A 25,715-nucleotide genomic window follows, 5' to 3' on the forward strand; every position below is an offset into this window, starting at 1 on the left:
GACTGTTTCTCTCTCTGTGTTACAGTGTAGATCTGACTGTTTCTCTCTCTGTATTGCAGTGTAGATCTGACTCTTTATCTGTATTGCAGTGTAGATCTGACTGTTTCTCTCTCTGTATTGCAGTGTAGATCTGACTGTTTATCTGTATTGCAGTGTGGATCTGACTGTTTCTCTCTCTGTATTGCAGTGTAGATCCGACTGTTTCTCTCTCTGTGTTACGGTGTAGATCTGACTCTTTTTTTCTCTGTATTGCAGTGTAGATCTGACTGTTTCTCTCTCTGTGTTACAGTGTAGATCTGACTGTTTCTCTCTCTGTATTGCAGTGTAGATCTGACTGTTTCTCTCTGTATTGCAGTGTAGATCTGACTGTTTCTCTCTCTGTATTGCAGTGTAGATCTGACTGTTTCTATCTCTGTATTGCAGTGTAGATCTGACTGTTTCTCTCTCTGTGTTACAGTGTAGATCTGACTGTTTCTCTCTCTGTATTGCAGTGTAGAGCTGACTGTTTCTCTCTCTGTATTGCAGTGTAGATCTGACTGTTTATCTGTATTGCAGTGTAGATCTGACTGTTTCTCTCTCTGTATTGCAGTGTAGATCTGACTGTTTATCTGTATTGCAGTGTAGATCTGACTGTTTCTCTCTCTGTATTGCAGTGTAGATCCGACTGTTTCTCTCTCTGTATCACAGTGTAGATCAGAATATATTTATGGCTGTTTTTCTCTGTGTTACAGTGTAGATCTGACTGTTTCTCTCTCTGTATTGCAGTGTAGATCCGACTGTTTCTCTCTCTGTGTTACAGTGTAGATCTGACTGTTTCTCTCTCTGTATTGCAGTGTAGATCTGACTGTTTCTCTCTCTGTATTGCAGTGTAGATCTGACTGTTTCTCTCTCTGTATTGCAGTGTAGATCTGGCTGTTTCTCTCTCTGTATTGCAGTGTAGATCTGACTGTTTCTCTCTCTGTATTGCAGTGTAGATCTGACTGTTTCTCTATATGTATTGCAGTGTAGATCTGACTGTTTATCTCTCTGTATTGCAGTGTAGATCTGACTGTTTCTCTCTCTGTGTTACAGTGTAGATCTGACTGTTTCTCTCTCTGTATTGCAGTGTAGATCTGACTGTTTCTCTCTGTATTGCAGTGTAGATCTGACTGTTTCTCTCTCTGTATTGCAGTGTAGATCTGACTGTTTCTATCTCTGTATTGCAGTGTAGATCTGACTGTTTCTCTCTCTGTGTTACAGTGTAGATCTGACTGTTTCTCTCTCTGTATTGCAGTGTAGATCTGACTGTTTATCTGTATTGCAGTGTAGATCTGACTGTTTCTCTCTCTGTATTGCAGTGTAGATCTGACTGTTTATCTGTATTGCAGTGTAGATCTGACTGTTTCTCTCTCTGTATTGCAGTGTAGATCCGACTGTTTCTCTCTCTGTGTTACGGTGTAGATCTGACTCTTTTTTTCTCTGTATTGCAGTGTAGATCTGACTGTTTCTCTCTCTGTGTTACAGTGTAGATCTGACTGTTTCTCTCTCTGTATTGCAGTGTAGATCTGACTGTTTCTCTCTGTATTGCAGTGTAGATCTGACTGTTTCTCTCTCTGTATTGCAGTGTAGATCTGACTGTTTCTATCTCTGTATTGCAGTGTAGATCTGACTGTTTCTCTCTCTGTGTTACAGTGTAGATCTGACTGTTTCTCTCTCTGTATTGCAGTGTAGATCTGACTGTTTCTCTCTCTGTATTGCAGTGTAGATATGACTGTTTATCTGTATTGCAGTGTAGATCTGACTGTTTCTCTCTCTGTATTGCAGTGTAGATCTGACTGTTTCTCTCTGTATTGCAGTGTAGATCTGACTGTTTCTCTCTCTGTATTGCAGTGTAGATCTGACTGTTTCTATCTCTGTATTGCAGTGTAGATCTGACTGTTTCTCTCTCTGTGTTACAGTGTAGATCTGACTGTTTCTCTCTCTGTATTGCAGTGTAGATCTGACTGTTTCTCTCTCTGTATTGCAGTGTAGATCTGACTGTTTATCTGTATTGCAGTGTAGATCTGACTGTTTCTCTCTCTGTATTGCAGTGTAGATCTGACTGTTTATCTGTATTGCAGTGTAGATCTGACTGTTTCTCTCTCTGTATTGCAGTGTAGATCCGACTGTTTCTCTCTCTGTATCACAGTGTAGATCAGAATATATTTATGGCTGTTTTTCTCTGTGTTACAGTGTAGATCTGACTGTTTCTCTCTCTGTATTGCAGTGTAGATCCGACTGTTTCTCTCTCTGTGTTACAGTGTAGATCTGACTGTTTCTCTCTCTGTATTGCAGTGTAGATCTGACTGTTTCTCTCTCTGTATTGCAGTGTAGATCTGACTGTTTCTCTCTCTGTATTGCAGTGTAGATCTGGCTGTTTCTCTCTCTGTATTGCAGTGTAGATCTGACTGTTTCTCTCTCTGTATTGCAGTGTAGATCTGACTGTTTCTCTATATGTATTGCAGTGTAGATCTGACTGTTTATCTCTCTGTATTGCAGTGTAGATCTGACTGTTTCTCTCTCTGTGTTACAGTGTAGATCTGACTGTTTCTCTCTCTGTATTGCAGTGTAGATCTGACTGTTTCTCTCTGTATTGCAGTGTAGATCTGACTGTTTCTCTCTCTGTATTGCAGTGTAGATCTGACTGTTTCTATCTCTGTATTGCAGTGTAGATCTGACTGTTTCTCTCTCTGTGTTACAGTGTAGATCTGACTGTTTCTCTCTCTGTATTGCAGTGTAGATCTGACTGTTTATCTGTATTGCAGTGTAGATCTGACTGTTTCTCTCTCTGTATTGCAGTGTAGATCTGACTGTTTATCTGTATTGCAGTGTAGATCTGACTGTTTCTCTCTCTGTATTGCAGTGTAGATCCGACTGTTTCTCTCTCTGTGTTACGGTGTAGATCTGACTCTTTTTTTATCTGTATTGCAGTGTAGATCTGACTGTTTCTCTCTCTGTGTTACAGTGTAGATCTGACTGTTTCTCTCTCTGTATTGCAGTGTAGATCTGACTGTTTCTCTCTGTATTGCAGTGTAGATCTGACTGTTTCTCTCTCTGTATTGCAGTGTAGATCTGACTGTTTCTATCTCTGTATTGCAGTGTAGATCTGACTGTTTCTCTCTCTGTGTTACAGTGTAGATCTGACTGTTTCTCTCTCTGTATTGCAGTGTAGATCTGACTGTTTCTCTCTCTGTATTGCAGTGTAGATCTGACTGTTTATCTGTATTGCAGTGTAGATCTGACTGTTTCTCTCTCTGTATTGCAGTGTAGATCTGACTGTTTATCTGTATTGCAGTGTAGATCTGACTGTTTCTCTCTCTGTATTGCAGTGTAGATCCGACTGTTTCTCTCTCTGTGTTACGGTGTAGATCTGACTCTTTTTTTCTCTGTATTGCAGTGTAGATCTGACTGTTTCTCTCTCTGTGTTACAGTGTAGATCTGACTGTTTCTCTCTCTGTATTGCAGTGTAGATCTGACTGTTTCTCTCTGTATTGCAGTGTAGATCTGACTGTTTCTCTCTCTGTATTGCAGTGTAGATCTGACTGTTTCTATCTCTGTATTGCAGTGTAGATCTGACTGTTTCTCTCTCTGTGTTACAGTGTATATCTGACTGTTTCTCTCTCTGTATTGCAGTGTAGATCTGACTGTTTATCTGTATTGCAGTGTAGATCTGACTGTTTCTCTCTCTGTATTGCAGTGTAGATCTGACTGTTTATCTGTATTGCAGTGTAGATCTGACTGTTTCTCTCTCTGTATTGCAGTGTAGATCCGACTGTTTCTCTATATGTGTTACGGTGTAGATCTGACTGTTTCTCTCTCTGTGTTACGGTGTAGATCTGACTGTCTTTTTCTCTGTGTTGCAGTGTAGATCCGACTGTTTCTCTCTCTGTATTGCAGTGTAGATCTGACTGTTTTTCTCTCTGTATTGCAGTGTAGATCTGACTGTTTCTCTGTGTTACGGTGTAGATCTGACTGTTTTTTTCTCTGTATTGCAGTGTAGATCCGACTGTTTCTCTCTCTGTATTGCAGTGTAGATCTGACTGTTTCTCTCTCTGTGTTACAGTGTAGATCTGACTGTTTTTTCTCTCTGTATTGCAGTGTAGATCTGACTGTTTCTCTCTCTGTATTGCAGTGTAGATCTGACTGTTTCTCTCTCTGTATTGCAGTGTAGATCTGACTGTTTCTCTCTCTGTGTTACAGTGTAGATCTGACTGTTTTTTCTCTCTGTATTGCAGTGTAGATCTGACTGTTTTTCTCTCTGTATTGCAGTTTCTCTCTCTGTGTTACAGTGTAGATCTGACTGTCACTCTCTCTGTATTGCAGTGTCTTGTAGATCTGTGTTTCTTTCTCTCTGTGTGTATTGCAGTGTGGAGCTGGACTTCAAACAGCAGGAAGACAAGCTGCATCCCCTGATGAAGAGGCTGTGTCCTTCAGAGGACCCACACTTATCTCTGCCTTACCCCCCTGAGGCCTTCACCTCCACCCCTAAACGCAAGGCCAAGGCCGACTCCAAGAAGCACGCCCGATGGAAACTCTGGTTCCTCTGAGACACAGCAGGAATTAATATCCCCCCCAAAAAAACAAATGTCGTCGTCTTAGGTCAGACAGAGGAGCAACAAGTTGAGGACTCGGTCTGCACTGCGGGACGAGGGACGAGCGTCGGAGTGACGGCACCTATTGGATTTACGGAAGACAGGAAGCCCCGAACTCTGATTCAGCTGGATACCTTTGATTTATCACATCTATCCATTTATTCATCTTTTGGGGATTTTGGATCACAACAAAACAAACAGAATCCCGCTGAAAGGTTTTTTCATGGCCTGGTAACCTCAATCTATCTAAAACTGGTGAGCCCTTCTAATAATGACAATAGTGGATATTATTGAACTGGGTTTTTTTTGGTTTGGGAAAGAGCGGCAGGATCTGTAAAAAGAAAAACATGAAATATGGACCCCCCCCTCCCACAGAGAATTTGAATATTTAGTCACTGTTTTCCGCCCCCAAAACGATCTAATTTCCCGAAGCAGAGGATTACATTACACCGTGGCAACTTATTTTCAGATGAACAAGGTGACGAGCTGAAATAGGATTTCCTCTACCCTCACGTTTACATCTATTTATTGTGGAGCTCTACGGAGTCTACGGGAGTTTTGAATTCAAATGAAATGATTTATCGGTTCGTTCAGCAACAACCGTCTCTCTCTCCATCTCCCTCGGGACTGAGTCTTTAATGTGTCGTATATTGTATATCTCTTTGACATTGCTGGAGGTATGGAGAGGAGGTGGACGGTTCTCAAGCATGACGTTCCCTTCTTCTTCTTCTCTGACAACTACATCAACGGCATATCAGCTAAAGCACAACGTACTTAACAACAATGTTCAGGAAGACTTTTCTCCACAGTGACTAAAAAATAAACAATTTAAACAATTTAAAAAAACTATTTTGACAATAATCATCATTAATAATGTATTAGGATCGTCTAACAGCAAAGGAGAGAATGAGGACGACATCACGGATCAGAACAACTGAAACGGACCCAGGACAATGAGTCTCGAAGGAGATGTACATGATGTGCATGTAACTGCCAGAATAAAGGAAACACTTGGAGTAAATTAGGATTCTGCTGGTTCTGTTATGGTTTGGGGGTCATTCTCCTGGCATGGTTTAGGTCCAGTCAGCCCCTTAGAGAGCAGGGTAAACGCCAGTAAACACACAGCCAATCAACCAATGGGGAAGCGTTTCTATCCTCATAGGAGTGAACGACAATAAAAAAATTAAAAATCTCTACCAAGGTGGATTGAAGCTGTTCTGGCTGCTGGTGGCCCAACACCCAATTAAGACACTTTAATGTTGGTGTTTCCTTTATTTTGGCAGTTACATGTCTCTTTGCATAAATTGACTTTTGAAATTAAACGATGACTACAACAACAGATTTTTCTATATATAAACATTTGCAAAGTTTGGAGGCATCTCAATGTACTTTTTTTTTTTGTTTTCTACACGGGGATATATGACGTTATATCCGAGTTGGTTTTGTTGTGTTCCCAAAACACTGCTGTGAAAGGGAAATGTCCAGACCTAATGGGAAAATACAACACAAAGAACCTGAATGGTTCTACGTTCTACGTTCTACGTTCTACTGCTGACTTGTTGATCTTCAGTTTGTTTGGTCGAGGAACAAAAGGACACACACATTTCTTGTAGACAAAGAAGGGGGTGCCCTGTGCTCTCTCTCTCTCTCATGCACTAACACACACAACCTCTGACGCATTCTCTTAGAACCCAGGATGTGTGTGTCAGTTCTCTCACCTAGCATTACACTCCTATACCGACAAACACATAGACACCGACACACACACACACACAGAGACACACACAGATCCATGGTCAGGGAGGTATATTAGGTTGTATAACACCAGTATCATGCTACGTCAGACTAAAGAGTGAATCCTAAGTTCCAGGTAAATGTTGACCTAGTCACACAGGGACAAATGGGAGACGACTGTAAAGGAGCATTTGACTAAAGTGGAAGTCAGAATGCCCTCCTAAAAGCAAAGCCAAGAGGCCTGAAGGAGCCATTGAGGAATACGGCACAACTACAGTACTGCATACAGCCAGTCTGTAGCCTTGGTGCAGTACTGAATACAGACACCCTGTAGCCTTGGTACAGTACTGAATATAGCCAGTCTGTAGCCTTGGTGCAGTACTGAATACAGCCAGTCTGTAGCCTTGGTACAGTATTGAATACAGCCAGTCTAGCCTTGGTACAGTACTGAATACAGTCAGTATGTAGCCTTGGTGCAGTACTGAATACAGCCAGTCTGTAGTCTTGGTGCAGTACTGAATACAGTCAGTCTGTAGCCTTGGTGAGGTACTGAATACAGCCAGTCTGTAGCCTTGGTATGGTACTGAATAGAGCCAGTCTGTAGCCTTGGTAAGGTACTGAATACAGACAGTCTGTAGCCTTGGTGCAGTACTGAATACAGCCAGTCTGTAGCCTTGGTGAGGTACTGAATACAGCCAGTCTGTAGCCTTGGTGAGGTACTGAATACAGCCAGTCTGTAGCCTTGGTGCAGTACTGAATACAGCCAGTCTGTAGCCTTGGTGCAGTACTGAATACAGCCAGTCTGTAGCCTTGGTAAGGTACTGAATACAGCCAGTCTGTAGCCTTGGTGCAGTACTGAATACAGACACCCTGTAGCCTTGGTACAGTACTGAATACAGCCAGTCTGTAGCCTTGGTACAGTACTGAATACAGCCAGTCTGTAGCCTTGGTACAGTACTGAATACAGCCAGTCTGTAGCCTTGGTGCAGTACTGAATACAGCCAGTCTGTAGCCTTGGTACAGTACTGAATACAGCCAGTCTGTAGCCTTGGTGCAGTACTGAATACAGCCAGTCTGTAGCCTTGGTAAGGTACTGAATACAGCCAGTCTGTAGCCTTGGTACAGTACTAAATACAGCCAGTCTGTAGCCTTGGTAAGGTACTGAATACAGCCAGTCTGTAGCCTTGGTAAGGTACTGAATACAGCCAGTCTGTAGCCTTGGTACAGTACTGAATACAGCCAGTCTGTAGCCTTGGTGCAGTACTGAATACAGCCAGTCTGTAGCCTTGGTAAGGTACTGAATACAGCCAGTCTGTAGCCTTGGTGCAGTACTGAATACAGCCAGTCTGTAGCCTTGGTACAGTACTGAATACAGCCAGTCTGTAGCCTTGGTGCAGTACTGAATACAGCCAGTCTGTAGCCTTGGTACAGTACTGAATACAGCCAGTCTGTAGCCTTGGTACAGTACTGAATACAGCCAGTCTGTAGCCTTGGTGCAGTACTGAATACAGCCAGTCTGTAGCCTTGGTGCAGTACTGAATACAGACACCATGTAGCCTTGGTGCAGTACTGAATACAGACAGTCTGTAGCCTTGGTGCAGTACTGAATACAGCCAGTCTGCAGCCTTGGTGCAGTACTGAATACAGCCAGTATGTAGCCTTGGTGCGGTACTGAATACAGCCAGTCTGTAGCCTTGGTACAGTACTGAATACAGCCAGTCTGTAGCCTTGGTGCAGTACTGAATACAGACAGTCTGTAGCCTTGGTACAGTACTGAATACAGCCAGTCTGTAGCCTTGGTACAGTACTGAATACAGCCAGTCTGTAGCCTTGGTACAGTACTGAATACAGCCAGTCTGTAGCCTTGGTACAGTACTGAATACAGCCGGTCTGAAGCCTTGGTGCAGTACTGAATACAGCCAGGCTGTAGCCTTGGTACAGTACTGAATACAGCCACCCTGTAGCCTTGGTACAGTACTGAATACAGCCAGTCTGTAGCCTTGGTACAGTACTGAATACAGCCAGTCTGTAGCCTTGGTACAGTACTGAATACAGCCAGTCTGTAGCCTTGGTACAGTACTGAATACAGCCAGTCTGTAGCCTTGGTGCAGTACTGAATACAGACAGTCTGTAGCCTTGGTACAGTACTGAATACAGCCAGTCTGTAGCCTTGGTACAGTACTGAATACAGACAGTCTGTAGCCTTGGTACAGTACTGAATACAGCCAGTCTGTACCCTTGGTGCAGTACTGAATACAGCCAGTCTGTAGCCTTGGTGCAGTACTGAATACAGCCAGTCTGTAGCCTTGGTACAGTACTGAATACAGCCAGTCTGTAGCCTTGGTACAGTACTGAATACAGCCAGTCTGTAGCCTTGGTGCAGTACTGAATACAGCCAGTCTGTAGCCTTGGTACAGTACTGAATACAGCCAGTCTGTAGCCTTGGTGCAGTACTGAATACAGCCAGTCTGTAGCCTTGGTACAGTACTGAATACAGCCAGTCTGTAGCCTTGGTACAGTACTGAATACAGCCAGTCTGTAGCCTTGGTGCAGTACTGAATACAGCCAGTCTGTAGCCTTGGTACAGTACTGAATACAGCCAGTCTGTAGCCTTGGTACAGTACTGAATACAGCCAGTCTGTAGCCTTGGTACAGTACTGAATACAGCCAGTCTGTAGCCTTGGTACAGTACTGAATACAGACAGTCTGTAGCCTTGGTACAGTACTGAATACAGCCAGTCTGTAGCCTTGGTACAGTACTGAATACAGCCAGTCTGTAGCCTTGGTGCAGTACTGAATACAGCCAGTCTGTAGCCTTGGTGCAGTACTGAATACAGCCAGTCTGTAGCCTTGGTGCAGTACTGAATACAGCCAGTCTGTAGCCTTGGTACAGTACTGAATACAGCCAGTCTGTAGCCTTGGTACAGTACTGAATACAGCCAGTCTGTAGCCTTGGTGCAGTACTGAATACAGCCAGTCTGTAGCCTTGGTGCAGTACTGAATACAGCCAGTCTGTAGCCTTGGTACAGTACTGAATACAGCCAGTCTGTATCCTTGGTACAGTACTGAATACAGCCAGTCTGTAGCCTTGGTACAGTACTGAATACAGCCAGTCTGTAGCCTTGGTACAGTACTGAATACAGCCAGTCTGTAGCCTTGGTACAGTACTGAATACAGCCAGTCTGTAGCCTTGGTACAGTACTGAATACAGACAGTCTGTAGCCTTGGTACAGTACTGAATACAGCCAGTCTGTAGCCTTGGTACAGTACTGAATACAGCCAGTCTGTAACCTTGGTACAGTACTGAATACAGCCAGTCTGTAGCCTTGGTACAGTACTGAATACAGCCAGTCTGTAGCCTTGGTACAGTACTGAATACAGCCAGTCTGTAGCCTTGGTACAGTACTGAATACAGCCAGTCTGTAGCCTTGGTGCAGTACTGAATACAGCCAGTCTGTAGCCTTGGTACAGTACTGAATACAGCCAGTCTGTAGCCTTGGTACAGTACTGAATACAGCCAGTCTGTAGCCTTGGTACAGTACTGAATACAGCCAGTCTGTAGCCTTGGCACAGTACTGAATACAGCCAGTCTGTACCCTTGGCGCAGTACTGAATACAGCCAGTCTGTAGCCTTGGTGCAGTACTGAATACAGCCAGTCTGTAGCCTTGGTACAGTACTGAATACAGCCAGTCTGTAGCCTTGGTGCAGTACTGAATACAGCCAGTCTGTAGCCTTGGTACAGTACTGAATACAGCCAGTCTGTAGCCTTGGTGCAGTACTGAATACAGCCAGTCTGTAGCCTTGGTGCAGTACTGAATACAGCCAGTCTGTAGCCTTGGTGCAGTACTGAATACAGCCAGTCTGTAGCCTTGGTGCAGTACTGAATACAGCCAGTCTGTAGCCTTGGTGCAGTACTGAATACAGCCAGTCTGTAGCCTTGGTACAGTACTGAATACAGCCAGTCTGTAGCCTTGGTGCAGTACTGAATACAGCCAGTCTGTAGCCTTGGTGCAGTACTGAATACAGCCAGTCTGTAGCCTTGGTGCAGTACTGAATACAGCCAGTCTGTAGCCTTGGTACAGTACTGAATACAGCCAGTCTGTAGCCTTGGTACAGTACTGAATACAGCCAGTCTGTAGCCTTGGTGCAGTACTGAATACAGCCAGTCTGTAGCCTTGGTACAGTACTAAATACAGCCAGTCTGTAGCCTTGGTACAGTACTGAATACAGCCAGTCTGTAGCCTTGGTGCAGTACTGAATACAGCCAGTCTGTAGCCTTGGTACAGTACTAAATACAGCCAGTCTGTAGCCTTGGTACAGTACTGAATAACTGCTTTTTACTTAAACAGATTCACTGATGATATTTTATAGCTTTTTTTTATTTAAATAAAATATAAAAACAGCAATTTCAAAAACAACAAAAAACGGACATTTAAAATGGAACCGTGTTTTTAAAAACACGACGAGACCCTTATCATCGTCAACAACCTCCACGGACAGTAATCATCCGTATCACGCAGCACAGAGGTACGTTGTGTTAGAAAGAGTGTACAGGGTGACATTTATTTGATTATGTTGTACAGCATCTAATAGGGCTAATAACTAAAAACAGAGCAGGGCTTTACAGCGGCTAGATACATTACAGGAAGGACATTATTAAGTGATTTTACAGGAAGGACGTTATTAAGTGATTGTATAGGAATGACATTATTAAGTGAATTTATAGGAATGACATTATTGAGTTGCAGAGTCCCGGATGAAGCCAAAACACGAACAGTGTTCAACGGAGACCTGTCAAAGTGGTTTGATTCAACTAAAGGGGCAAACAGATCATTCAACGCTACCACACAACTCAACACCACACAATAACACTGCTGTGTAGGGATGGTATACTACTGGTACAACACCGGTATTAGTACTACTGGTATTAGTACTACTGGTTATATACTACTGGTACAATACTGGTATTAGTACTACTGGTTTTAGTACTACTGGTTATATACTACTGATATTAGTACTACTGGTATTAGTACTACTGGTATTAGTACTACTGGTATTAGTACTACTGGTTATATACTGCTGGTACAATACTGGTATTAGTACTACTGGTATTAGTACTACTGGTACAATACTGGTATTAGTACTACTGGTATTAGTACTACTGGTTATATACTACTGGTACAATACTGGTATTAGTACTACTGGTATTAGTACTACTGGTTATATGCTACTGGTATTAGTACTACTGGTATTAGTACTACTGGTTATATACTACTTGTATTAGTACTACTGCTATTAGTACTACCGGTTATATACTACTGGTACAATACTGGTATTAGTACTACTGGTATCAGTACTACTGGTTATATACTACTGGTACAACACTGGTATTAGTACTACTGGTTATATACTACTGGTACAATACTGGTATTAGCACTACTGGTTATATACTACTGGTACAATACTGGTATTAGTACTACTGGTATTAGTACTACTGGTTATATACTACTGGTATTAGTACTACTGGTATTAGTACTACTGGTATTAGTACTACTGGTATTAGTACTACTGGTTATATACTACTTGTATTAGTACTACTGGTATTAGTACTACTGGTTATATACTACTGGTACAATACTGGTATTAGTACTACTGGTATTAGTACTACTGGTTATATACTACTGGTACAACACTGGTGTTAGTACTACTGGTTATATACTACTGGTACAATACTAGTATTAGTACTACTGGTTATATACTACTGGTACAACACTGGTATTAGTACTACTGGTTATATACTACTGGTACAATACTGGTATTAGTACTACTGGTTACATACTAATGGTACAATACTGGTATTAGTACTACTGGTTATATACTACTGGTACAATACTGGTATTAGTACTACTGGTTATATACTACTGGTATTAGTACTACTGGTTATATACTACTGGCACAATACTGGTATTAGTACTACTGGTTATATACTACTGGTACAATACTGGTATTAGTACTACTGGTATTAGTACTACTGGTTATATGCTACTGGTATTAGTACTACTGGTATTAGTACTACTGGTTATATACTACTTGTATTAGTACTACTGGTATTAGTACTACCGGTTATATACTACTGGTACAATACTGGTATTAGTACTACTGGTATCAGTACTACTGGTTATATACTACTGGTACAACACTGGTATTAGTACTACTGGTTATATACTACTGGTACAATACTGGTATTAGCACTACTGGTTATATACTACTGGTACAATACTGGTTTTAGTACTACTGGTTATATACTACTGATATTAGTACTACTGGTATTAGTACTACTGGTATTAGTACTACTGGTTATATACTGCTGGTACAATACTGGTATTAGTACTACTGGTATTAGTACTACTGGTACAATACTGGTATTAGTACTACCGGTATTAGTACTACTGGTTATATACTACTGGTACAATACTGGTATTAGTACTACTGGTATTAGTACTACTGGTTATATGCTGCTGGTATTAGTACTACTGGTATTAGTACTACTGGTTATATACTACTTGTATTAGTACTACTGGTATTAGTACTACCGGTTATATACTACTGGTACAATACTGGTATTAGTACTACTGGTATCAGTACTACTGGTTATATACTACTTGTATTAGTACTACTGGTATTAGTACTACCGGTTATATACTACTGGTACAATACTGGTATTAGTACTACTGGTATTAGTACTACTGGTTATATACTACTGGTACAACACTGGTATTAGTACTACTGGTTATATACTACTGGTACAATACTGGTATTAGTACTACTGGTTATATACTACTGGTACAACACTGGTATTAGTACTACTGGTTATATACTACTGGTACAATACTGGTATTAGTACTACTGGTTACATACTACTGGTACAATACTGGTATTAGTACTACTGGTATTAGTACTACTGGTTATATACTACTGGTACAATGCTGGTATTAGTACTACTGGTTATATACTACTGGTATTAGTACTACTGGTTATATACTACTGGTACAATACTGGTATTAGTACTACTGGTTATATACTACTGGTATTAGTACTACTGGTTATGTACTAATGGTACAATACTGGTATTAGTACTACTGGTTATATACTACTGGTACAATACTGGTATTAGTACTACTGGTACAATACTGGTATTAGTACTACCGGTTATATACTACTGGTATTAGTACTACTGGTTATATACTTCTGGTATTAGTACTACTGGTTATATACTTCTGGTATTAGTACTAATGGTTATATACTTCTGGTATTAGTACTACTGGTTATATACTTCTGGTATTAGTACTACTGGTTATATACTTCTGGTATTAGTACTACTGGTTATATACTTCTGGTATTAGTACTACTGGATATATACTACTGGTATTAGTACTACCGGTTATATACTACTGGTATTAGTACTGCCGGTTATATACTACTGGTATTAGTACTACCGGTTATATACTACTGGTATTAGTACTACCGGTTATATACTACTGGTATTAGTACTACTGGTTATATACTACTGGCATTAGTACTACTGGTTATATACTACTGGTATTAGTACTACTGGTTGTATACTACTGGTATTAGTACTACTGGTTATGTACTAATGGTACAATACTGGTATTAGTACTACCGGTTATATACTACTGGTATTAGTACTACTGGTTATATACTACTGGTATTAGTACTACTGGTTATGTACTAATGGTACAATACTGGTATTAGTACTACTGGTTATATACTACTGGTACAATACTGGTATTAGTACTACTGGTTATATACTACTGGTATTAGTAGTACTGGTTATGTACTAATGGTACAATACTGGTATTAGTACTACTGGTTATATACTACTGGTATTAGTACTACTGGTTATATACTACTGGTACAATACTGGTATTAGTACTACTGGTACAATACTGGTATTAGTACTACCGGTTATATACTACTGGTACAATACTGGTATTAGTACTACTGGTTATGTACTACTGGTACAATACTGGTATTAGTACTACTGGTAGTGATGGTATACTACTGGTATCATACTGGTACAATACTGGTATTAGTACTACTGGTAAGGATGGTATACTAATGGTATGATTGCTACTGGTATGATTGCTACTGGTATGGGTGGAATACTACTGTAATACAACTGGTATACTACTGGTATGCTTGCAACTTTGTATACAACTGGTATACTACTGATATGCATGCTACTGGTATACAACTGGAATATTACTGGTATACAACTGGAATATTACTTGTATACTACTGGTATGCTTGCTACTGGTATACAACTGGTATGTGTGCTACTGGTATACTACTGGTATACAACTGGTATACTACTGGTATACAACTGGAATACTACTGGTACGATTGCTACTGGTGTACTACTGGTATGATTGCTACTGGTGTACTATTGGTATGATTGCTACTGGTATATTACTGGTATGATTGCTACTGGTATACTACTGGTATACTACTGGTATGATTGCTACTGGTATACTACTAGTATGATTGCTACTGGTATGGGTGGAATACTACTGTAATACAACTGGTATACTACTGGATATGTTACTGGCATTAGTACTACTGGTATTAGTACTGATATACTACTGGTATTAGTACTACTGGTATTATTACTGATGTACTACTGGTATTAGTACTACTGGTATTAGTACTGATATACTACTGACATACTACATATATTAGTACCGATATACGACTGGTATTAGTACTGATATACTACTTGTATTAGTACTGATATACTACTGGTATTAGTACTACATATATTAGTACTGATATACTACTGGCATTAGTAATACATATATTAGTACTGATATACTACTGGTATTAGTACTACATAAATTAGTACTGATATACTACTGTTATTAGTACTACATATATTAGTACTGATATACTACTGATATTAGTGCTGACATACTACTGGCATTAGTACTACATATATTAGTACTGATATACTACTGATATTAGTGCTGACATACTACTGGTATAATACTGATGTATATATTCTATATTCTTCCTCAGCCAGCCCCCATGCACTCTCACTCTCTCTCTGCTTCCTGATAAGTACTTCATTACCAGCAACACTCTCTCTCTCTGCTTCCTGTTAGCTGATAAGTACTTCATTACCAGCACCACTCTCTCTGCTTCCTGTTAGCTGATAAGTACTTCATTACCAGCACCACTCTCTCTCTCTGCTTCCTGTTAGCTGATAAGTACTTCATTACCAGCACCACTCTCTCTCTGCTTCCTGTTAGCTGATAAGTACTTCATTACCAGCACCACTCTCTCTGCTTCCTGTTAGCTGATAAGTACTTCATTACCAGCACCACTCTCTCTGCTTCCTGTTAGCTGATAAGTACTTCATTACCAGCACCACTCTCTCTCTCTGCTTCCTGTTAGCTGATAAGTACTTCATTACCAGCACCACTCTCTCTCTCTGCTTCCTGTTAGCTGATAAGTACTTCATTACCAGCACCACTCTCTCTTGTATTATGGAAGGAGGGTGGGATTCTCCTCCAATAGTTGTACTGTAGCATAAACCATATAAATATGTGCTCATCTGTACGTACACCTTAAAAGAAGTGCAATTGATTTACTTACTATGTGCAATACTGTGTATTTTATACTGTTTTTAAAATATCAAAAACTGAACGAATTTAATATACAAAAAAATAAAATGTGAAAAATTAGCAGTGTGTTCATGAAGGTCATTACAAAACAAAGATCTCAACATGACATAGAAACACACAGAAACAAAGATCTCAACATGACATAGAAACACACAGAAACAAAGATCTCAACATGACATAGAAACACACAGAAACAAAGATCTCAACATGACATAGAAACACACATAAACAAAGATCTCAACATGACATAGAAACACACAGAAACAAAGATCTCAACATGACATAGAAACACACATAAACAAAGATCTCAACATGACATAGAAACACACAGAAACAAAGATCTCAACATGACATAGAAACACACATAAACAAAGATCTCAACATGACATAGAAACACACAGAAACAAAGATCTCAACATGACATAGAAACACACAGAAACAAAGATCTCAACATGACATAGAAACACACAGAAACAAAGATCTCAACATGACATAGAAACACACATAAACAAAGATCTCAACATGACATAGAAACACACAGAAACAAAGATCTCAACATGACATAGAAACACACATAAACAAAGATCTCAACATGACATAGAAACACACAGAAACAAAGATCTCAACATGACATAGAAACACACAGAAACAAAGATCTCAACATGACATAGAAACACACAGAAACAAAGATGTCAACATGACATAGAAACACACAGAAACAAAGATCTCAACATGACATAGAAACACACAGAAACAAAGATCTCAACATGGCAGAGAAACACACAGAAACAAAGATCTCAACATGACAGAGGAAAAACACAGAAACAAAGATCTCAACATGACATAGAAACACACAGAAACAAAGATCTCAACATGACAGAGAGACACACAGAAACAAAGATCTCAACATGACATAAAAACACACAGAAACAAAGATCTCAACATGACAGAGAGAACACACCACATTTTGGAACATAGGAGGGGAGAACATACAGTTGAAGTCGAAAATGTACAAACACTTAGGTTGGGGTCATTAAAACTTGTTTTTCAACCACTCCACACATCTCTCGTTAACAAACTATAGTTTTGGCAAGTCAGTTAGGACATCTACTTTGTGCATGACACAAGTCATTTTTCCAACAATTGTTTACAGACAGATTATTTCACTTATAATTCACTATCACAATTTCAGTGGGTCAGAAGACAACTATACACTAAGTTGACTGTGCCTTTAAACAGCTTGGAAAATTACAGAAAATGTCATGGCTTTAGAAGCTTCTGATAGGCTAATAACTTGAGTCAATTGGAGGTGTACCTGTGGATGTATTTCAAGGCCTACCTTCAAACTCAGTGCCTCTTTGCTTGACATCATGGGAAAATCAAAAGAAATCAGCCAAGACCTCAGAAAAAAAAGATTGTAGACCTCCACAAGTCTGGTTCATTCTTGGGAGAAATTTCCAAACGCCTGAAGGTACCACATTCATCTGTACAAACAATAGTACACAAGTATAAACATCATGGGACCACGCTGCCGTCATACCGCTCAGGAAGGAGACTCGTTCTGTCTCCTAGAGATGAACGTACTTCGGTGCGAAAAGTACAAATCAATCCCAGAATAACAGCAAAGGACCTTGTGAAGATGCTGGAGGAAACAGGAACAAAAGTATCTATATCCACAGTAAAAATGAGTCCTATATCAACAGAACCTGAAAGGCCGCTCAGCAAGGAAGAAGTCACTGCTCCAAAACCTCCATAAAAAAGTCAGACTACGGTTTGCAACTGCACATGGGGACAAAGACTGTACTTTTTGGAGAAATGTCCTCCTAGTCTGATGAAATTAAATTAGAACTGTTTGGCCACAACGACCATCGTTATGTTTGGAGGAAAAAGGGGGAGTCTTGCAAGCCGAAGAACACCATCCCAACCGTGAAGCATGGGGGTGGTGGCATCACAAAAGGGGGAGTCTTGCAAGCCGAAGAACACCATCCCAACCGTGAAGCACGGGGTTGGCGGCATCATATATAACGTTCACTACTGATATGTTCTAGGGGACATTTTGAGACCTCAAGGGGCATCAGGTACTGGCTGGGATGTTTAACAACGGCATGTCCATCTTTTAGTGACAAATTACACCAGTCACTCAAACCATTTCTAAAGTCTAAATAGCACTTGAGATGAGCCACGCAAAAATATATTTATTTAACAAGGCAAGTCAGTTAAGAAAAAATTATTATGTTCAATGACGGCCTACGGGGGAACAGTGGGGTTAACTGCCTGTTCAGGGGCAGAACGACAGATTTGTACCTTGTCAGCTCGGAGATTTGAACTTGGAACCTTCTGGTTACTAGTCCAACGCTCTAACCACTAGGCTACCCTGCCGCCCCAATAGTAAATGGTTTATAAGTATATACATCTTATGAATGTTCTTACCAATCATTATTACGTATTGTTCATGAACCTTTACTTCACCAGGTAAAATCCCATTGAGGCTAAAAACCTATTTTGCGAAGGGAGACCTGGCAAGAAGGTAAAACATGGAAACAGCAGCGAGTCCATAAAACATGACAGAGAAATACAGAATACACAAGACAAAGTATCACAGGTTAAAGATTAGAAACAACTGCAGTTATCACAAACAGTGTTGTCGATCAGAGTCTTAAAAACAGACAAGGACACTAACTCTCCTAACTTTACAATCTTCAGAAGCATGTTCCAGGATGAAGGGGCATTATGGGAAAAACATATTTATTTTTTCCACCCCCATCTCAGTTCTAGCCTTTGGAACAGACAAGGAAATACATCAAAATGTGGTTTATAAATGTGTGAATAACTATCTTAATGACGTAATGATTAATAAATGAATAAACAATGTACTAATCCATAGTAAATGTTATTTTATGTGGTGTTGGTCGGTAGTGATAGAGATACTAGTAATACGATGCAGGTTTTAATACCAACTGACACAGCAGGCAGCTGGAAGACGGGTCTGGAAAGGACTACACGTTGTGTGTTCATCTCTACGAGGGAACGCAGGGCGCTGCTCGTCTGCATCAAGACATTATGATGCAGCGCCATATCTCACTATGATTCTGCTTTCTATGTGTGTCCTGCTGCAGTACTGTGGGTAGCGTGAAGTGGTGGAGGACAGACAGGCTGTATTACAATCAGGACAACAGACAGGCTGTATTACAATCAGGACAACAGACAGGCTGTATTAAACTAAGGACAGAATCAGAAGTAATTACAATCAGGATAGAATCAGAGCTGTATTACACTGAGGATGGAATCAGAGCTGTATTACAATCAGGATGGAATCAGAACTAATTACAATCAGGATAGAATCAGAGCTGTATTAAACTGAGGATGGAATCAGAGCTGTATTAAACTGAGGATGGAATCAGAACTGTATTAAACTGAGGATGGAATCAGAGCTGTATTAAACTGAGGATGGAATCAGAGCTGTATTAAACTGAGGATGGATTCAGAGCTGTATTAAACTGAGGATGGAATCAGAGCTGTATTAAACAGAGGATGGAATCAGAGCTGTATTAAACTGAGGATGGAATCAGAGCTGTATTAAACTGAGGATGGAATCAGAGCTGTATTAAACTGAGGATGGAATCAGAGCTGTATTACAATCAGGATGGAATCAGAACTAATTACAATCAGGATGGAATCAGAGCTGAATTAAACTGAGGATGGAATCAGAGCTGTATTACAATCAGGATGGAATCAGAGCTGTATTAAACTGAGGATGGAATCAGAGCTGTATTAAACTGAGGATGGAATCAGAGCGGTATTACAATCAGGATAGAATCAGAGCAGTATTAAACTGAGGATGGAATCAGAGCTGTATTAAACTGAGGATGGAATCAGAGCTGTATTACAATCAGGATAGAATCAGAGCTGTATTAAACTGAGGATGGAATCAGAGCTGTATTAAACTGAGGATGGAATCAGAGCTGTATTAAACTGAGGATGGAATCAGAGCTGTATTAAACTGAGGATGGAATCAGAGCTGTATTACAATCAGGATGGAATCAGAACTAATTACAATCAGGATGGAATCAGAGCTGAATTAAACTGAGGATGGAATCAGAGCTGTATTAGAATCAGGATGGAATCAGAGCTGTATTAAACTGAGGATGGAATCAAAGCTGTATTAAACTGAGGATGGAATAAGAGCTGTATTGCAATCAGGATGGAATCAGAGCTGTATTACAATCAGGACTACAGACAGGCTGTATTACACTGAGGATGGAATCAGAGCTGTATTACAATCAGGATGGAATCAGAGCTGTATTAAACTGAGGATGGAATCAGAACTAATTACAATCAGGATAGAATCAGAGCTGTATTAAACTGAGGATGGAATCAGAGCTGTATTAAACTGAGGATGGAATCAGAGCTGTATTAAACTGAGGATGGAATCAGAGCTGTATTAAACTGAGGATGGAATCAGAGCTGTATTAAACTGAGGATGGAATCAGAGCTGTATTAAACTGAGGATGGAATCAGAGCTGTATTAAACTGAGGATGGAATCAGAGCTGTATTACAATCAGGATGGAATCAGAACTAATTACAATCAGGATGGAATCAGAGCTGAATTAAACTGAGGATGGAATCAGAGCTGTATTACAATCAGGATGGAATCAGAGCTGTATTAAACTGAGGATGGAATCAGAGCTGTATTAAACTGAGGATGGAATCAGAGCTGTATTAAACTGAGGATGGAATCAGAGCTGTATTAAACTGAGGATGGAATCAGAGCTGTATTACAATCAGGATGGAATCAGAACTAATTACAATCAGGATGGAATCAGAGCTGAATTAAACTGAGGATGGAATCAGAGCTGTATTACAATCAGGATGGAATCAGAGCTGTATTAAACTGAGGATGGAATCAAAGCTGTATTAAACTGAGGATGGAATAAGAGCTGTATTGCAATCAGGATGGAATCAGAGCTGTATTACAATCAGGACTACAGACAGGCTGTATTACACTGAGGATGGAATCAGAGCTGTATTACAATCAGGATGGAATCAGAGCTGTATTAAACTGAGGATGGAATCAGAACTAATTACAATCAGGATAGAATCAGAGCTGTATTAAACTGAGGATGGAATCAGAGCTGTATTAAACTGAGGATGGAATCAGAGCTGTATTAAACTGAGGATGGAATCAGAGCTGTATTAAACTGAGGACGGAATCAGAGCTGTATTAAACTGAGGATGGAATCAGAGCTGTATTAAACTGAGGATGGAATCAGAGCTGTATTAAACTGAGGATGGAATCAGAGCTGTATTACAATCAGGATGGAATCAGAACTAATTACAATCAGGATGGAATCAGAGCTGAATTAAACTGAGGATGGAATCAGAGCTGTATTACAATCAGGATGGAATCAGAGCTGTATTAAACTGAGGATGGAATCAGAGCTGTATTAAACTGAGGATGGAATCAGAGCTGTATTAAACTGAGGATGGAATCAGAGCTGTATTAAACTGAGGATGGAATCAGAGCTGTATTACAATCAGGATGGAATCAGAACTAATTACAATCAGGATGGAATCAGAGCTGAATTAAACTGAGGATGGAATCAGAGCTGTATTACAATCAGGATGGAATCAGAGCTGTATTAAACTGAGGATGGAATCAAAGCTGTATTAAACTGAGGATGGAATAAGAGCTGTATTGCAATCAGGATGGAATCAGAGCTGTATTACAATCAGGACTACAGACAGGCTGTATTACACTGAGGATGGAATCAGAGCTGTATTACAATCAGGATGGAATCAGAGCTGTATTAAACTGAGGATGGAATCAGAACTAATTACAATCAGGATAGAATCAGAGCTGTATTAAACTGAGGATGGAATCAGAGCTGTATTAAACTGAGGATGGAATCAGAGCTGTATTAAACTGAGGATGGAATCAGAGCTGTATTAAACTGAGGACGGAATCAGAGCTGTATTAAACTGAGGATGGAATCAGAGCTGTATTAAACTGAGGATGGAATCAGAGCTGTATTAAACTGAGGATGGAATCAGAGCTGTATTACAATCAGGATGGAATCAGAACTAATTACAATCAGGATGGAATCAGAGCTGAATTAAACTGAGGATGGAATCAGAGCTGTATTACAATCAGGATGGAATCAGAGCTGTATTAAACTGAGGATGGAATCAGAGCTGTATTAAACTGAGGATGGAATCAGAGCTGTATTAAACTGAGGATGGAATCAGAGCTGTATTAAACTGAGGATGGAATCAGAGCTGTATTACAATCAGGATGGAATCAGAACTAATTACAATCAGGATGGAATCAGAGCTGAATTAAACTGAGGATGGAATCAGAGCTGTATTACAATCAGGATGGAATCAGAGCTGTATTAAACTGAGGATGGAATCAAAGCTGTATTAAACTGAGGATGGAATAAGAGCTGTATTGCAATCAGGATGGAATCAGAGCTGTATTACAATCAGGACTACAGACAGGCTGTATTACACTGAGGATGGAATCAGAGCTGTATTACAATCAGGATGGAATCAGAGCTGTATTAAACTGAGGATGGAATCAGAACTAATTACAATCAGGATAGAATCAGAGCTGTATTAAACTGAGGATGGAATCAGAGCTGTATTAAACTGAGGATGGAATCAGAGCTGTATTAGAATCAGGATGGAATCAGAGCTGTATTAAACTGAGGATGGAATCAGAGCTGTATTAAACTGAGGATGGAATCAGAGCTGTATTAAACTGAGGATGGAATCAGAGCTGTATTAAACTGAGGATGGAATCAGAGCTGTATTAAACTGAGGATGGAATCAGAGCTGTATTAAACTGAGGATGGAATCAGAGCTGTATTAAACTGAGGATGGAATCAGAGCTGTATTAAACTGAGGATGGAATCAGAGCTGTATTACAATCAGGATGGAATCAGAACTAATTACAATCAGGATGGAATCAGAGCTGAATTAAACTGAGGATGGAATCAGAGCTGTATTACAATCAGGATGGAATCAGAGCTGTATTAAACTGAGGATGGAATCAGAGCTGTATTAAACTGAGGACGGAATCAGAGCGGTATTACAATCAGGATAGAATCAGAGCAGTATTAAACTGAGGATGGAATCAGAGCTGTATTAAACTGAGGATGGAATCAGAGCTGTATTACAATCAGGATGGAATCAGAACTAATTACAATCAGGATGGAATCAGAGCTGAATTAAACTGAGGATGGAATCAGAGCTGTATTACAATCAGGATGGAATCAGAGCTGTATTAAACTGAGGATGGAATCAGAGCTGTATTAAACTGAGGATGGAATCAGAGCTGTATTAAACTGAGGATGGAATCAGAGCTGTATTAAACTGAGGATGGAATCAGAGCTGTATTACAATCAGGATGGAATCAGAACTAATTACAATCAGGATGGAATCAGAGCTGAATTAAACTGAGGATGGAATCAGAGCTGTATTACAATCAGGATGGAATCAGAGCTGTATTAAACTGAGGATGGAATCAAAGCTGTATTAAACTGAGGATGGAATAAGAGCTGTATTAAACTGAGGATGGAATCAGAGCTGTATTAAACTGAGGATGGAATCAGAGCTGTATTACAATCAGGATGGAATCAGAACTAATTACAATCAGGATGGAATCAGAGCTGAATTAAACTGAGGATGGAATCAGAGCTGTATTACAATCAGGATGGAATCAGAGCTGTATTAAACTGAGGATGGAATCAAAGCTGTATTAAACTGAGGATGGAATAAGAGCTGTATTGCAATCAGGATGGAATCAGAGCTGTATTACAATCAGGACTACAGACAGGCTGTATTACACTGAGGATGGAATCAGAGCTGTATTACAATCAGGATGGAATCAGAGCTGTATTAAACTGAGGATGGAATCAGAACTAATTACAATCAGGATAGAATCAGAGCTGTATTAAACTGAGGATGGAATCAGAGCTGTATTAAACTGAGGATGGAATCAGAACTGTATTAAACTGAGGATGGAATCAGAGCTGTATTAAACTGAGGATGGAATCAGAGCTGTATTAAACTGAGGATGGAATCAGAGCTGTATTAAACTGAGGATGGAATCAGAGCTGTATTAAACTGAGGATGGAATCAGAGCTGTATTAAACTGAGGATGGAATCAGAGCTGTATTAAACTGAGGATGGAATCAGAGCTGTATTAAACTGAGGATGGAATCAGAGCTGTATTACAATCAGGATGGAATCAGAACTAATTACAATCAGGATGGAATCAGAGCTGAATTAAACTGAGGATGGAATCAGAGCTGTATTACAATCAGGATGGAATCAGAGCTGTATTAAACTGAGGATGGAATCAGAGCTGTATTAAACTGAGGACGGAATCAGAGCGGTATTACAATCAGGATAGAATCAGAGCAGTATTAAACTGAGGATGGAATCAGAGCTGTATTAAACTGAGGATGGAATCAGAGCTGTATTACAATCAGGATGGAATCAGAACTAATTACAATCAGGATGGAATCAGAGCTGAATTAAACTGAGGATGGAATCAGAGCTGTATTACAATCAGGATGGAATCAGAGCTGTATTAAACTGAGGATGGAATCAGAGCTGTATTAAACTGAGGATGGAATCAGAGCTGTATTAAACTGAGGATGGAATCAGAGCTGTATTAAACTGAGGATGGAATCAGAGCTGTATTACAATCAGGATGGAATCAGAACTAATTACAATCAGGATGGAATCAGAGCTGAATTAAACTGAGGATGGAATCAGAGCTGTATTACAATCAGGATGGAATCAGAGCTGTATTAAACTGAGGATGGAATCAAAGCTGTATTAAACTGAGGATGGAATAAGAGCTGTATTGCAATCAGGATGGAATCAGAGCTGTATTACAATCAGGACTACAGACAGGCTGTATTACACTGAGGATGGAATCAGAGCTGTATTACAATCAGGATGGAATCAGAGCTGTATTAAACTGAGGATGGAATCAGAACTAATTACAATCAGGATAGAATCAGAGCTGTATTAAACTGAGGATGGAATCAGAGCTGTATTAAACTGAGGATGGAATCAGAGCTGTATTAAACTGAGGATGGAATCAGAGCTGTATTAAACTGAGGACGGAATCAGAGCTGTATTAAACTGAGGATGGAATCAGAGCTGTATTAAACTGAGGATGGAATCAGAGCTGTATTAAACTGAGGATGGAATCAGAGCTGTATTACAATCAGGATGGAATCAGAACTAATTACAATCAGGATGGAATCAGAGCTGAATTAAACTGAGGATGGAATCAGAGCTGTATTACAATCAGGATGGAATCAGAGCTGTATTAAACTGAGGATGGAATCAGAGCTGTATTAAACTGAGGATGGAATCAGAGCTGTATTAAACTGAGGATGGAATCAGAGCTGTATTAAACTGAGGATGGAATCAGAGCTGTATTACAATCAGGATGGAATCAGAACTAATTACAATCAGGATGGAATCAGAGCTGAATTAAACTGAGGATGGAATCAGAGCTGTATTACAATCAGGATGGAATCAGAGCTGTATTAAACTGAGGATGGAATCAAAGCTGTATTAAACTGAGGATGGAATAAGAGCTGTATTGCAATCAGGATGGAATCAGAGCTGTATTACAATCA

At 40.0% G+C, this 25,715-nt stretch overlaps 2 protein-coding genes across 5 annotated transcripts in view; one reads left to right on the forward strand and one right to left on the reverse strand.

The window, feature by feature from the left end:
* The window catches only part of LOC110501964 (inhibitory synaptic factor 2A-like), an 83,286-nt gene extending 77,342 nt beyond the window's left edge, over nt 1-5,944 (forward strand). The window contains exon 6 of the mRNA XM_090228881.1: nt 4,385-5,944. Coding sequence (XP_090085007.1) covers nt 4,385-4,565 — 181 coding nt within the window. The 3' untranslated portion in view covers nt 4,566-5,944. The remainder of the gene's footprint in view (nt 1-4,384) is intronic.
* LOC110513667 (dedicator of cytokinesis protein 1) overlaps nt 1-25,715 on the reverse strand; it is a 636,864-nt gene that overhangs the window by 355,881 nt on the left and 255,268 nt on the right. The gene's annotated exons all lie outside the window — the stretch shown is intronic.

Source organism: Oncorhynchus mykiss, unplaced genomic scaffold (assembly GCF_057628025.1).
Source record: "Oncorhynchus mykiss isolate SJ-2025 unplaced genomic scaffold, ASM5762802v1 scaffold103, whole genome shotgun sequence".
NCBI classification, from domain to species: Eukaryota; Metazoa; Chordata; class Actinopteri; order Salmoniformes; family Salmonidae; genus Oncorhynchus; species Oncorhynchus mykiss.